Source organism: Cupressus sempervirens, chromosome 3 (assembly GCF_028749045.1).
Source record: "Cupressus sempervirens isolate cs-2001-9-10 chromosome 3, ASM2874904v1, whole genome shotgun sequence".
Taxonomy (NCBI): Eukaryota; Viridiplantae; Streptophyta; class Pinopsida; order Cupressales; family Cupressaceae; genus Cupressus; species Cupressus sempervirens.
In genome coordinates this window covers 221,848,866-221,862,438 of record NC_143120.1, presented here as the reverse complement: position 1 = coordinate 221,862,438, position 13,573 = coordinate 221,848,866, and the positions used below count along the sequence as shown (strand labels likewise).

The following is a 13,573-nucleotide window of genomic DNA, read 5'->3' as shown; positions in this document are numbered from 1 at the left end:
AAGCAGATCAAGCACTAGGACTCATTCTTTGTTGTGGATGGTTGCACCATACGACGATGTGAAAGCCAGCAAAAGGAGCAATGCTAGAGATTGCCAGCCTTCCTAGATCCTAATTTGAAATATGTAATTACAAATAAGTTTGTTGATACCGTACAATCCAGTGGTCTGAGTATGTTCATTTCTTATGCCAAGCATGCTAACAGTTGGTGATGTCTCTATAGCCTAACATTTCAATTTCCAACACCTACAACCTCTTGCAATCATCATTTTACCATATTTTTATTCATACAAAACAAAACAAAAAAAACATTTAAATTTAGCTTCTCGGGTCAGAAGAACAGTTAACAAACATTACGGATAAAGGATAAGGGAAGATAACACACTCCAAATTTAAGAAAACATTCATGCCAAAGAAGTAGTTTCTGCAAAGATATTCAAAACAGTGGTTGCCAAGTCTGAAGTTAGTGTCCTAAGTGATTGCTATTAAAGATGAAAATAAATGCAGTGATAATGATTTAAAGGCAGCTGAAAATGCAAGATGCAATCCTAACTGGGAGCAACAATCCAAACAAAGGAGCAGCAGGAAAGATAAATTTTAAACAGATAAAATTATAAATATCTTTTGGTATCAAAGAAGACCCTGCTCAGAATGTTATTTCTATTGTTATAAGCAAGTCGATTAGATCATAGTTAAATACAAATGCAGCAGATAAGGAAAGGTTGGACAGTAACCTCAATTTGACTGAAGCTAACTAGGAAACTGGTTAATTTGTATTTGATTTAATATAATGAAAAAACTATTCTTAAATGTCTGTAAGATCTTGTGAATGAAGTTTGTTTATATTTTAGTTTACTGATTTCTTGAGATGACTGAAGCTATTTAGAAAACTGGTTATTTTTGGGTTGAATTAAATTTTAATGACTATTGTTTAAGGGCTGTAAGATCTTGTGAATGCTATTCAATTATTCTTTTCTTTATAAAAGTCTCTTCTTTATAAAAGTCTCAAGGTTCCAGTCCTCCTATTCTATACTAATCTTCTTAACAGTTGCTTCCTCTGTGGTCTCAGAGGATAGCTCTGATTCAAAGACCAGTCCTGATACTGAATCTTTCTATGCTCTTTTAGAAATCTCCTGCAATACTCTAATTGAATTCTCCAGCGATTCCCTATATCAGCATCTCTCCTAGGAAGTTCGATTAAATGATCAAGTGATCACAGGGCAGTAAAACAAGAGAAAGTGTCATTTGGTGCAAAGCAATATGGTCCTATTAGAATAAAATTTACATATCTATTTTTTTAATGGTTAATAATGTAATTTTCATAAAGAAATTAATGACAATTCATATAATATAGATTAGACAGTATTAGGGATAAGAATTAACTTCTTCAATGTTCTTTCTTTTAGTTCTTATAATTTAGATTTTATATGATTTTTTTTCTCCTTTGTTTCTATGTTCCACCAAGTTTCTGTGACACGAGGATGGGATATAAAGCATTTTGGGGACATTTAGGCTACTTTTGGGCTCAGCAAGGGACAATAAACAGGGCGGCATTTGAAAACATATATAAATTCAAGAATCATTCATTATATTGACATATAAATTATAGAATCCTTAATTTAAGTGCTGGATGCATTCTTGTAAATGGTTACTCTATACACCTTTTCAAATCCAAATATATTGCTCAAAGCATGTATTGTTTCAAGTGTCAGACCCGAGGAAACACCCCCGATGCAGCATTTTGGGGACATTTAGGCCACTTTTGGGGTCAGCAAGGGACAGCAAACAGGGCGGCATTTGAAAACATATATAAATTCTAGAATCATTCATTACATTGACATATAAATTATATAATCCTTAATTTAAGTGCCGGATGCATTCTTGTAAATCGTTACTCTATACACCTTTTCAAATCCAAATATATTGCTCAAAGCATGTATTGTTTCAAGTGTCAGACCCCAGGAAACACCCCTGATGCAGGGTTATGTAAAAAACCCTGGGTATGTATCCCTATGTATCATAGTTTTTCTTTTCTTTTTAACTCAATATATCAAAGGCAAAGACGGGGTGTTTCAGGCAAAACATGAAATTTTGGCTGGGTATCTACATCAAAATAACCATTCTAAAAAAAAGTTATCCATTTATACATACTCCAATAGCCCTGAAATTAAAAAGCAGGCAATGCAACCTGGATCATAAACTTTCAGCAATGTTCTACTGTCATCAACTATAAAACTCAGAAAATCAAATTTTATTTCAACAATTCTCAAAAGAAAATTACATAAAACATCTGCTAAGAATAGATAAAACTAGGAGCCAGAGTAAAATAAAGGACAGATATGCTCACTTGAGTCAAATACTTGAATGCATCCACAACAGGAGCAATCATATCCTTATACGCTTCAATCTGAACATTTCAAACAATCTTTAAGCAATAGCACATACTAGCAGAATGTAAGAGAGGAAACCATAATTGCTTATGTACACTCTTTACCAATAGGTATAAGTGCATACCTGATGCACTATTGTGCGAAGGACAGTCATTGGGTTGGCATGAGCTATTTTCGCCACCATTCGACCAAGTTGCTTCAAATTATCCTTTGCAAGACGTTTTAGGATCCTCCTAGTATCCAACTGCAATTTTCAACACTAGTAAATATAACTTGCAGCAATATCCAGATGCTTGTTGCAGCACAAATAGGAAACATGAGGAAGACGAAGGAAGAAAGTTATAAATGCCAACTAGGGAAACTTATGATTAGAATAATTATGAAGATCTGGAAGTTACTACATCACCTTAGCATTTAATCGTGCTGCTAAAACAAGTGGAATGCGTTCATCATCTTTCTCCCATTCGCCATATAAACGATAACGTGCCTAGACAGAAGAATTTGAATAAATAACATCCAATAGACATATTCTAGTAAAGGAAAAGCCATTTTTAAGATAGTACTAAAATTTCATATAATTAGCTAGACAAGTAGGAAGAAAACAAGGAAAACCCTAGACTCCAAAGCCTATATAAATATAAACGAACCAATATCCAATAAATGCTTTGTTAATGAAGATCAGATTTTAAGAGCTAAAAGAAATAGACAATAACTACTGTGTATTAAAAACCTAACCTCATATTGAAGAAGGCTCAACACTTCCCATATCTCTAGCCCTACAGCAGGGTTTGCAGGTATAAGCTGTAAAGATGGAAGCAAGCATGTTCCAAGTGCCTCCTCAATATTTAACCGAGCCTCCTTTAGCCTAATACGAGGATCTTTTCGTTCACCATCCCCTAATTCCTGCATGTTTGAACTACCAGTGGAGGTAACAAGAGCCAAAGTAGCTGAATAGTAGCCTCTTAGTACCCTGCACACCTAGAAATTTTCGGGAGTAAACGGGTTTAGATAAAACTTGATCAATTCATTAACAAACAACATATTTAAGATGAACATCAACATTTTTATAAAAGGTTTTCTTGCTATACCAGACAAAGCAGAAACCCAACCTTTTGTAAAAGAAGAGCATTCCGATGAAGATATGGACCAACATCAGAAAGCATCTGGAAAAGTTCCCTAGGTAAGTCAATCAATGATGATTGACCAGAAGAGTTTGGTTTTGCTGAATGTGATTGTTTCAAAAGCACATAGGTTGATGAAATTGCCTTCTCAATAGCCCTGCAACCACACAGATGCCATACAATACATAGCCATAGTTAATAACATGACGAAGGAACGGAGTTGCCTTTGCATAGTAGCATAAATATTAAAGACAATGTTTGTGTTCCTAGTGTGATTGAAATGTTAGAAATATCAATGTAATTTGCACTCAAGGCTTATGCAAACCTTGTTTTAAAAGTACTAAAATCTTCCTTACCAAAAAACTTCCACGGTGGTACAGCCACTACTAAAAAGTCAGAAAAGGAAGCAATAAAACATTTTTATCTGGACAAAAATAATGTAATTAACATACCACAATTAAAATTCTATATAGTACAATTATATTTATGGGGGAAGGGGTGATGAGCAGCAATATTTTTTGCAACCTGAAGACAAACAGTGTGCATTTATAGAAGGTGACGGTAAAACGAAAAATCCATTCTCAGCTTCCGTCTCAATTTTGTCTGTTCAGACAAATTTGCTTCGCGCATCAACTGTGCATGGTTATAAACACTTTCATTCATTTGTCAAAGCAATTTCTGAATTGGTATTTCAATTTGTTTTTCATTTTAAAAGCAAAAGAGTGATCATTAATCCACAAGAATTAGCTGCGTGAAGAATTAATTCAAGCTCCAACAATGAAATCTGAGATGCATGTGAGTAATTTCTTGAATGTCCACCAGCATGAATGTATCTTCTAAATCTTCCAAGTATATCTGCCTCACCATATATCTGCCTCACCACGACAGTAAACCTTTCAAAGACATAGACCCTGTAACTGTTGGACTACATTATTTCAGGGGGCAAATGTTGACGAGGTAAGGACAATATTTTCAAGTAAGAACCTCTATGAGATCTAATTTGAAACAATAAAAGTAAACTAACTACAGATAAATTTTAGGCAGTTGAAAATTTTCTTTAATATAGATCGAATTGTGAAGGAATTGTCTAAGAGCTAGGTTCAGCATCTGTGGAAAAAACAGAAAGGGTTCAATTCCTAACTCATAAATCTTCAATGTGTTTCATTTGTTAAGTTTTCCAAGATTCGATGATGATAGAAAAAAATTCAACACTAATTTCACCTGATTTTCTGTACTCTTGCTATTAAATTTGAATAATGGTATTAAATAGTTGTTTATACTTTTATGGCACTGTGTTAATGCCATGTAAATAATATGGTACACAATGACTGGAACTTTACAAGCTGGTATCAAAAGGAGTGTTTTAAAGCTTATCCACAAAGATAATGATAGGAATGTTAGTTAATAATAAGTTAATAATTGAATATCTTGAGGAGCAATTATTAAAATACTATAATGTTTCTTTAATGGTCATCTTAGTTATTTTAGGAAGTTTCCCTGTATGTCTTTAGTTCATGATTGTTTCATTCAGAAACATCATCTTCGTAAATCTGTCTAAGGAGCCTTAATCTCCTTGGTTTAATACTTAGTTACTGATGCGGGATTCCTAGGCCAGGATGCGGATTCTAATATGCCTAGATGCGGAACCGGGACCGGGTGCCCTTTGGATGCCACCTGGATGCCTATGAATCACACAGCAGGCTTCTCGCTTGAGAGAGTTTAAGTAGATTGAATTGGAAGCACTCACTTACAAGCACCTCTTTTTTCCCCTTTGGTGTCATTTTCCAGCTGGCCTGTTGTACAGAAAACGGCTTTCGAGAAACCCATATCTCCTCCTCAAGTTTCCATTATTATCAATTATAAGTGAATCTTATAAAATCAAGGTTCCCTTAAAAATACTACTCTGCTCTGCCCTTTGTGTTTTTCTAATAATATTAAGTTCCGTTAAAAATACTACTCGACTCTGCTGCCCTCTGTATTTTTCAATCGTTTGCAGATCAGAGTGAGATTTAATAAATCGGCTCTGCCATTTTTTACGCTGCACACCGAACATGTTTGCCGTATTTACACATTACTTGAAGGGACAAATTATTAATAACTATTCATTTGGTGTCGTTAATTTTAAAAAATTGTAAATATTCAGTGAATCAATAGTTTTCTACTTAATAACTAATTGTTGAATATAAAATAATTAGCCAATGGGCTATTATACTGCAGACTTCTGCCAGGAAACAAGATGTCTCATACGGAAAAAATATCCCGGCTGGAACAAAAAGAGGATGGTGCCGGAAAAGTTTGAAGTAGCGTCTGAACAACTGACAAATCGGAGAAAATTGAGGCAGTTGGGTGTTTGTGTTTCCGTGTACAACACTTAACAAATGAGCTGTTAATAAAAACGAGAATCAAAAAACGAACAACAGAAAAAAAACCTGGCACTGCTCAGAATTAGACCGCCTTGGGAAGGTTTACATGGCCTATGGGAACCCTGCAGGATACCTATTTGCAAATCATAAGGAAGAATTCTCATTCTTATTCAAGTAAGTACAGGATTAAGAGGATTGGGCTCCAACCCATCCGGCAGCTGGATTTTTGTTTTATGATGATCTTCCATCTAGACGATTTTCTTCGGTACAGGCTGTAAATTCGTTGTTTTAATAATCCCAAAGAAGACGAAATTAAACTAAAATTAGCTGCTGTATTTTTTGAAAACATGATTGTTACAAATTCATCAATGGGTCACATCATTCCTAGCTCAAGCATTTAAATCTCACTATGACCTCTTAAATGCATGAAATTTCCAATTTGCACAACAATTGTGCTTTAAAAATCGGAAGTCTTAATGTAATCCTGTTACATCAAAATACTTATGCAATTATTATTTGTTATTTTTCTAACTTATTAACAAATTCTCACTGTATATTATATTATCTAAATAATCAAATCACAATATGTTGAATATATTATCTACTTTAATAAAATGATGATATTGTAAGATTAGAATAATACTTATTTGCAGATTTGTTAGACAAAAATATTTTAATTTATTATATTATATTATAAATTATCTTACAATTCTACTTAAATATGATTCGAATTATATATAATATTAAAATTATAAAAATTACCTATGCCAAAAAAATATAAGTGATTTTTTTTTGTTTTACTATTATCAAAATTTAATAATTCAACTTGAAATTTACGATGCAGAATATGGATAGTTCTACCAAGAAAAATCAAGCTAATCCCTAATAAATAGAACTTGGAAATAGAAAAAGTGACTACAAAATCGTAAAGCATACCAAAAGCAATGTACAAATACACACAATCATTTAACAAATTTAGAAAGGCAGACCTCCCAAAATCAAAATACAACAAAAAACAAGCAGAAAGAACATGTGAGACAAGGATTGGGCAAACTGGGTAATAGCAGGCAAATTGCCCTTTGATAAGTAGGAGATGATTTCCACAGCTAGTCAAATTGTGATGTGAATATCAGGATTCAACTGTGTGATTTTTGAGTCAAACTCGATGACCCATGTTTCATGAGTAGTGATTCAACATGAATCCATCTCTCATGAGAATAAATGGAACACTTAGCACTCATTGGATCTAGGTGATGCTCACAGGGGTGAAGCACCGGGACTTCCCGGGAGGTCACCCATCCCAGTACTGCTCAGGCTGGAGTAGTACTGGGATGGGTGACCTCCCAGGAAGTCCCGGTGCTTCACCCCTGTGAGCATCACCTAGATCCAATGAGTGCTAAGTGTTCCATTTATTCTCATGAGAGATGGATTCATGTTGAATCACTACTCATGAAACATGGGTCATCGAGTTTGACTCAAAAATCACACAGTTGAATCCTGATATTCACATCACAAATTGCCCTTTGTCATTTGAAAATGACCTTTCACATATTTGAAAGTAGGGAGAAAACATGTTATTGCATAATGAGAACAACAGACGCAACCTAAAAAATATTGAAAAAGCCACAAATATTTTATTAGACACAAGAAAGGCTAAATAACTCCACATAGGCTTGAACAAAATATTGCCTGTAAAGACATTTCATATGATTAAAAAAATTACAATTGTGCAACTTACCAGACATTTCACTTTTATTGCCAGAAATAACTCCTACAAGCAGTAGCTTTCATTTGTTTCGAGTTTTCAGCCCTCTTAACATATTACAAAATATATTCCATTATCAGCATAACCATGGCACCCCCTTTTGGTGCAAATGCTAGTTATTTATTACTTATTAGTTATTTCACTTTGAGTATTTGTGAACTATTAGATATCTTGATCAATGGAGAATTATAATTCTATGAAATGATTTATTTTTGTATATTTCTTGGATTTATTTGCATATATATATATATATATATATATATATATATATATATAAACACATCCAACTCAAAAATTAGAACTTGGAAATAGAAAAAGTGACTACAAAATCGTAAAGCATACCAAAAGCAATGTACAAATACGCACAAACATTTAACAAAATTATAAAGGCAGACCTCCCAAAATCAAAATACAAGAAACAAGCAGAAAGTGAGACAAGGATTGGGCAAACTGGGTAATAGCAGACAAATTGCCCTTTGTCATTTAAAAATGACCTTTCACATATTCGAAAGTAAGGAGAAAATATTTTATTGCATAATAAGAACACACGCAACCTAAAAACTATGAAAAAACCACAAATGTTTTATTAGACACAAGAAAGGCTAAATAACTCCATGTAGCCTTCAACTTAATATGCACGTAAAGATTTTTCATATGATTAAAAAAATTACATTTGTGCAACTTACCAGACATTTCACTTATATTGCCAGAAATAAATCCTACAAGCAGTAGCTTTCATTCGTTTCGATTTTTCAGCCCTCTAACATATCACAAGATATATTTCACTATCAGCATAACCATGGCACCTCCGTTTGGTGCAAATGCTCATCATTTATTACTTATTAGTTATTTCACTTTGAGTATCTGTGAACTATCAGATATCTTGACCAATGGACAATTATCATACTATCAAATGATTTAATTTTGTATATTTCTTGGATTTATTTGCATTTAATATATATAATAGATATTTTAAATATATATACCATGCTACTCATTGTAATCATCTGTTTGAAATTTTTCATATTCATGTTACAATTGCTATGTTCAAGTGTTTAACATTATAATTTATTAGTTCTTATATAATTATACATCATTTCATAACTAGCAATTCAAGTACTATATGTATGGTACACTGATACACTGATTTTTCCTCTGTAATTCATGTGTGAGAGTTTTGAGAGTTACATATGAGGGTTATCAGATTTCTGTTTGTAAAACCATGTCTGTTGGTTCGTGGCTCGGAGGCAAGTGTTTTCACAGGCATTTGAGGCGTCGGTTTTTCTTTGTGCTGCTCGCATTTTAGCAGAACCTGCACACCTCCATTTTTTGTTTTCGACCCGCACACCTGTGCAATGGACGTTTGTTTGTGTCATTTCTCCATTTTTGACAGATTTCTGAGATTTTGTGCAACATATTTTGTCTGCACAAGACTCCACAGAAGTTTAAGTGCTGTATCAGACCCTTTTACAATCATGCATAATTGTCTACAGAAGTTTACCAATTATTTAATATACCTCTAAAAAGGCCTTTATGCAACAAAGTAGCAATCCCATGGAATCACTATCACAAGTTAATATTATTTTGTTGTTTTTGCAAGCAATATTTTGCTGCTTTGTATGTGTTGGTTAACAGTTTGTCTTCCTTGGATTTTGGTTGATACCTCAACTTCTAATATGCCCAGTGTGGTGGAAAACAAAACGGTTAACGACAAAATGGGTCAATGTAGTAATCTACCAGAGACCCCCGAATTGTAAGGTACAGCTCTCTTGTAGTGCAAAGATTTGCAATGAATTTGTTTTTGGTAAATTAGCTGATTCAGGGTATGCTCTTAACCAGAGAGCAGAAGAGGTATAACCAAATTACCTAACGCTTCAAGCAATCTAGGCGAATTTCAGATTATAACTCACAACCTCCACAGATATGAATGTATGTAAGGAATTGTTAAGTTCATCTAACACCTAAAATGTCATCTATTCTAACCTTTGAATGCAGGATGTAACAATGCAAAACTATCTACCAATGCACATTGCATAAGAAGAGAAAGTATGGTCAACTAGACAACACCTATATTACCCCAGTTACTGAAATTTGACAATAGTCAGATTGTTTCCCATTCGGTCCCTTTCATTAACCAAAATCCAGACTTCTCATACAGCAATAAAATGCAAATGAACTAACTTGTACAGAACAGAGGAATCGAGACAATGTTGTAAATGAGGAAAGTAAACCTTACAATCACTGAAAAAGAAAGAAACAAAACCTAGTTTATTTGCAATCTTTACAATTTTCATTAACAGCATATTTCATCCCAAGCACAATACAAGACTTAAATGAACAAGAATAAAATGTAGACGCAGATTCTCACACAGTAGTCCCAGCTACAAGGGTTTGCCCACATAATAATTCGCCAATCTGATTTATTCCTCAAAAGGTTACATGTATAGGCCTTCATGGGAATGGCCAACAATACTAATGATTACTCTGTAGAGTATATTTGAATCATTCTAATAATAGGACTGACTGGAGGGTCATCCATTACAAAACTTTAGCCTTTGAGAAGAATGCCAAATATGGCTACAATATTAGAAATTGAGAAAGAGAAGAGGTAACACTTGTAACAGAGAGTGTCAGAGCATCAGTTTTTCTTTCGGGTCACAAACTTAACCCTTTATGCTTTCATTGCCTCAGTTCCACTTTTGAGTTCGTTAACACCTGGGACGAGAATGTTATCAGCTTGAATCATCCAATAATCATGCATTTCTGTCAATTCTTCAACTATGGAGATCTTTGATTGGAGCTTCTCTGATGCATGACTCAAAACAAAATCCGCTGTTGAAAGCTCCAGGATGTTTGACATTTGGAAGCTTGATGGATCAATGGCTTCTTCCACGAATGCTAGAAATTTAGCTTTCATTCGTTCAATGTCTACCAATTGATAATTATTGGTAATATATGATTCTGTATGCAACACCTTTAGATGTTCGAATATTTTATCCATGACTTTTTGCACTAAATCATGTACATCTTTTAGCTCATTTTCAGACCTCTCAATTATGAATTCCAATGATTGCTTCCAATGAAGCAATGGTTCTTGGCCTCTTTTGAGAATCCCACGGGTCATGGCAACATTAGCTTTCATACCAATAACCTCCTGCAACAAGGCTAACTACTCTGTCAGACCCTCTGATGCTTTGTGCATTGAGGTTTGATGACTGGATGCTACTTCTCTCAATTTGTCGGTATCTAGCAGCAGGTTCCCAAGGTTCTCAATGAGAGGGGAGCTTGGGCCTTCATTTGATCAATTCAGGCACAACCGATTTGACTGAATTGCATCTCTTGATGTAGCTTTAGTAGCAGATTTTTGCTCTCCTCTGCACTTGGGTCAAATGTGCTTGTAGAGGTGCTTCCAAGTGTAGCCTTGATGTACTCCATCAACTCCTTATTTGAGGCTTTGAGTACCTCTTTATCTACCCTTAGTTCTTCCAATCTATCCTCGATCTTCTCATTTGTTGATTTCCAGATGTTGACCATAGAATCATACACTGGAATGCCTATGTCAACAGTTCTGATCTGGAAATCACTTGTAGTCAGCTCATGAAACTTTCCCTCCTTCTAAGGTTCCACAATCTCTACTAGCATATGACTAGTAGAAGAATCAGTGGTCAAAGCCGCTATAATTTTCTGCTTCTTTGCCTTCTTTGATGTTGGCTGAGCCGAAGTTGCTTGCACAGTGAAGTCCTTGGATGGGGCAGCTTCTTCACATCTTCGCTTCTTCCGATCAATAGTCTCTTACAACCATGACTCAGTTGAAAGAACATTGATTGCTCACTATAAGGTTGTAGGATTGAAGAGCTTCCTCGCCACTGGGGGTGTCTCCCTGCTCTGGGTGGTAATAGGAAAAGCAGTTACTTTGGTGACTAAGAGGGCTAGAGTGTCACCTTTCTGAAATGCCTCTTGTTCTTGACCGTCCAAGGGATTATTGTCACCATCCAAATTGATGAATTGCACAAAGGAGGAGGGCTTAGCCACTGACTTCTCCTATGCCTGCTCTTTGTTCTTCCCAACCTTTCTCGTGTCTAGCAAAGATCCTCCTCTACAAGTTGGAGTAACTTGGATATTCTTTTCAGAAGGTTGGTCTCCTCCACCAACAGACTGTATTGGACTAGCTGATGTTGAAGTAGCAGCAGTTGTGGATGTACCAGCAGTTGATTGAGCTGTTCCAGAAGCTACTCCACCAGTAGACTTGCACTTCCAATTCTTTTCTTCCTCACTCTGATCTATTCCACCCACTTATTCATCCCTTTGATGATTCCACGCATCAAGACTTCCATTGTGTCGACAAGAGGACCTTCAGGCGGAGTTGACACAATGGGAGTCTTCTTGACTTGCTCATAGGTTGATGGATGCATGTAGGAGCCATCATCTGCAAGATCATAAACATCAGCATTATCATTATACAATTTAATTTCATCTAATGTTAGCCTGGACCAATACCTCTCGCTGGTCTGGTTTTCATCATAGCATCTGCCCCAATAGTCTTCAATATCTAGGACATGCCTGTGAGCATATCCAAGCTTCAGATGATCTCTCACAAAGTTTCGTTTAATCTTACTCTCAAAGCTTTTGACTAGATTCCAAGCATCAGATCTAGAAGCACAGGAATAAGGTCCTCCCACTATTGGGAAGGAAATCTTGACTATCTTGTTCACATTGGAACACAAGGTGTTCACCTCCAGTATTTGTTTGCATAGTTCAATAAGAACAACCTTGTCCTCGGGATACCTGGGAAGCCTTTTGGGGAAACCATCAAATGCACCAATCCTCAGGTAAGAGAAAGATGGGAATTGGATGAAACAACATTCAAATTGGCCTACAACTGATATAGCCTCAGGTGAAAACTTGCGCTCAGGGCAACCTTGCAATTCCTGACACAACCTCATTGTAAAGGCATCATTAACCTTTACATATTCTTCAAAGCTCCTCTGTAGCTGTAGGTGGGGATAGAACTCATATACCTTCATATTTTCATCATAGCCTTCGATACTAGGAAAACCCGGCCAGAGGTTATGTGTGGCTAAGGCATATATCAAGTATGAAGACATATAGAACTGCTTGAATGCCTTAGCCGAACTTAGCCAAGACGCAAGCTCTTCTCATATGATCTGAGCCCAATCAATCTGCACTCCGTCACCACATATGGCATGTACCAAGAAGAAGTGATGTTCGATGAAATCCAAGATTTCCTCCTTTCCTTTCAATCTTAGCAATAGTGCCAAGATGTGCAAAATCTCTCTTTTTACATTGGTTCCAAAAAGAATCTTTGGCATTTTACTCTTTTTGGAACGAGGTGTCAGTAACCAAGTTCTCTACATGTCTTCTCTTCTCAGAGTCTTCTTTTCATTAAACATCGATGCAAAGGATGAGAAGTCAATGTCACAATATTCCTCTTTTATTAGAATGTCAAATGCAGATTGCATAAATGCTTTGTTTATAGACAACAGAATGGACTAATCAGGTAGCAATATTGCTCTGTCTCCGAATTGTATCTGTCAATACATTCCTTTACCAGTTCTGGCGCTTGCACGGCCATGGGGAATCTAGCAGCCTCAACTAATCCGCTTTCCTTCAATTTCTGGGTTACTGGGTGAATCGGCAGAGAGTTGGGCCTTCTGTGCAGATCGCCTAAATCATAAAATTTGAACAAGGTATCTGAGAAGTTCTTCAATTCACTTTCCAAACCAATCAGACGATCATACCCTACTGCTCTGATTGTCATTAACTTACAATTTTATAAAGGGGACAAACTACTCGATAAATAGTCGTTAAAACAATGAAGAACTACGTTTGGGAAAAATCCAATCATATAGATGCGAGAATTCGAACGTTGGTGCCACACAAATTAAATAAATCACAACCAACTGCTATAACAGTAG

General features: G+C 35.6%; 1 protein-coding gene across 1 annotated transcript in view; it reads right to left on the bottom strand.

Annotated features, from left to right (window-relative positions):
- The window catches only part of THO2, a 161,773-nt gene that overhangs the window by 71,232 nt on the left and 76,968 nt on the right, over positions 1 to 13,573 (bottom strand). The window contains exons 15-19 of the mRNA XM_089819141.1: positions 3,498 to 3,666; positions 3,124 to 3,366; positions 2,795 to 2,875; positions 2,513 to 2,632; positions 2,346 to 2,405 (exon numbers count right to left, since the gene is read on the bottom strand). Of these exons, the coding sequence (XP_089675267.1) occupies positions 2,346 to 2,405; positions 2,513 to 2,632; positions 2,795 to 2,875; positions 3,124 to 3,366; positions 3,498 to 3,666 (673 nt within the window). The remainder of the gene's footprint in view (positions 1 to 2,345; positions 2,406 to 2,512; positions 2,633 to 2,794; positions 2,876 to 3,123; positions 3,367 to 3,497; positions 3,667 to 13,573) is intronic.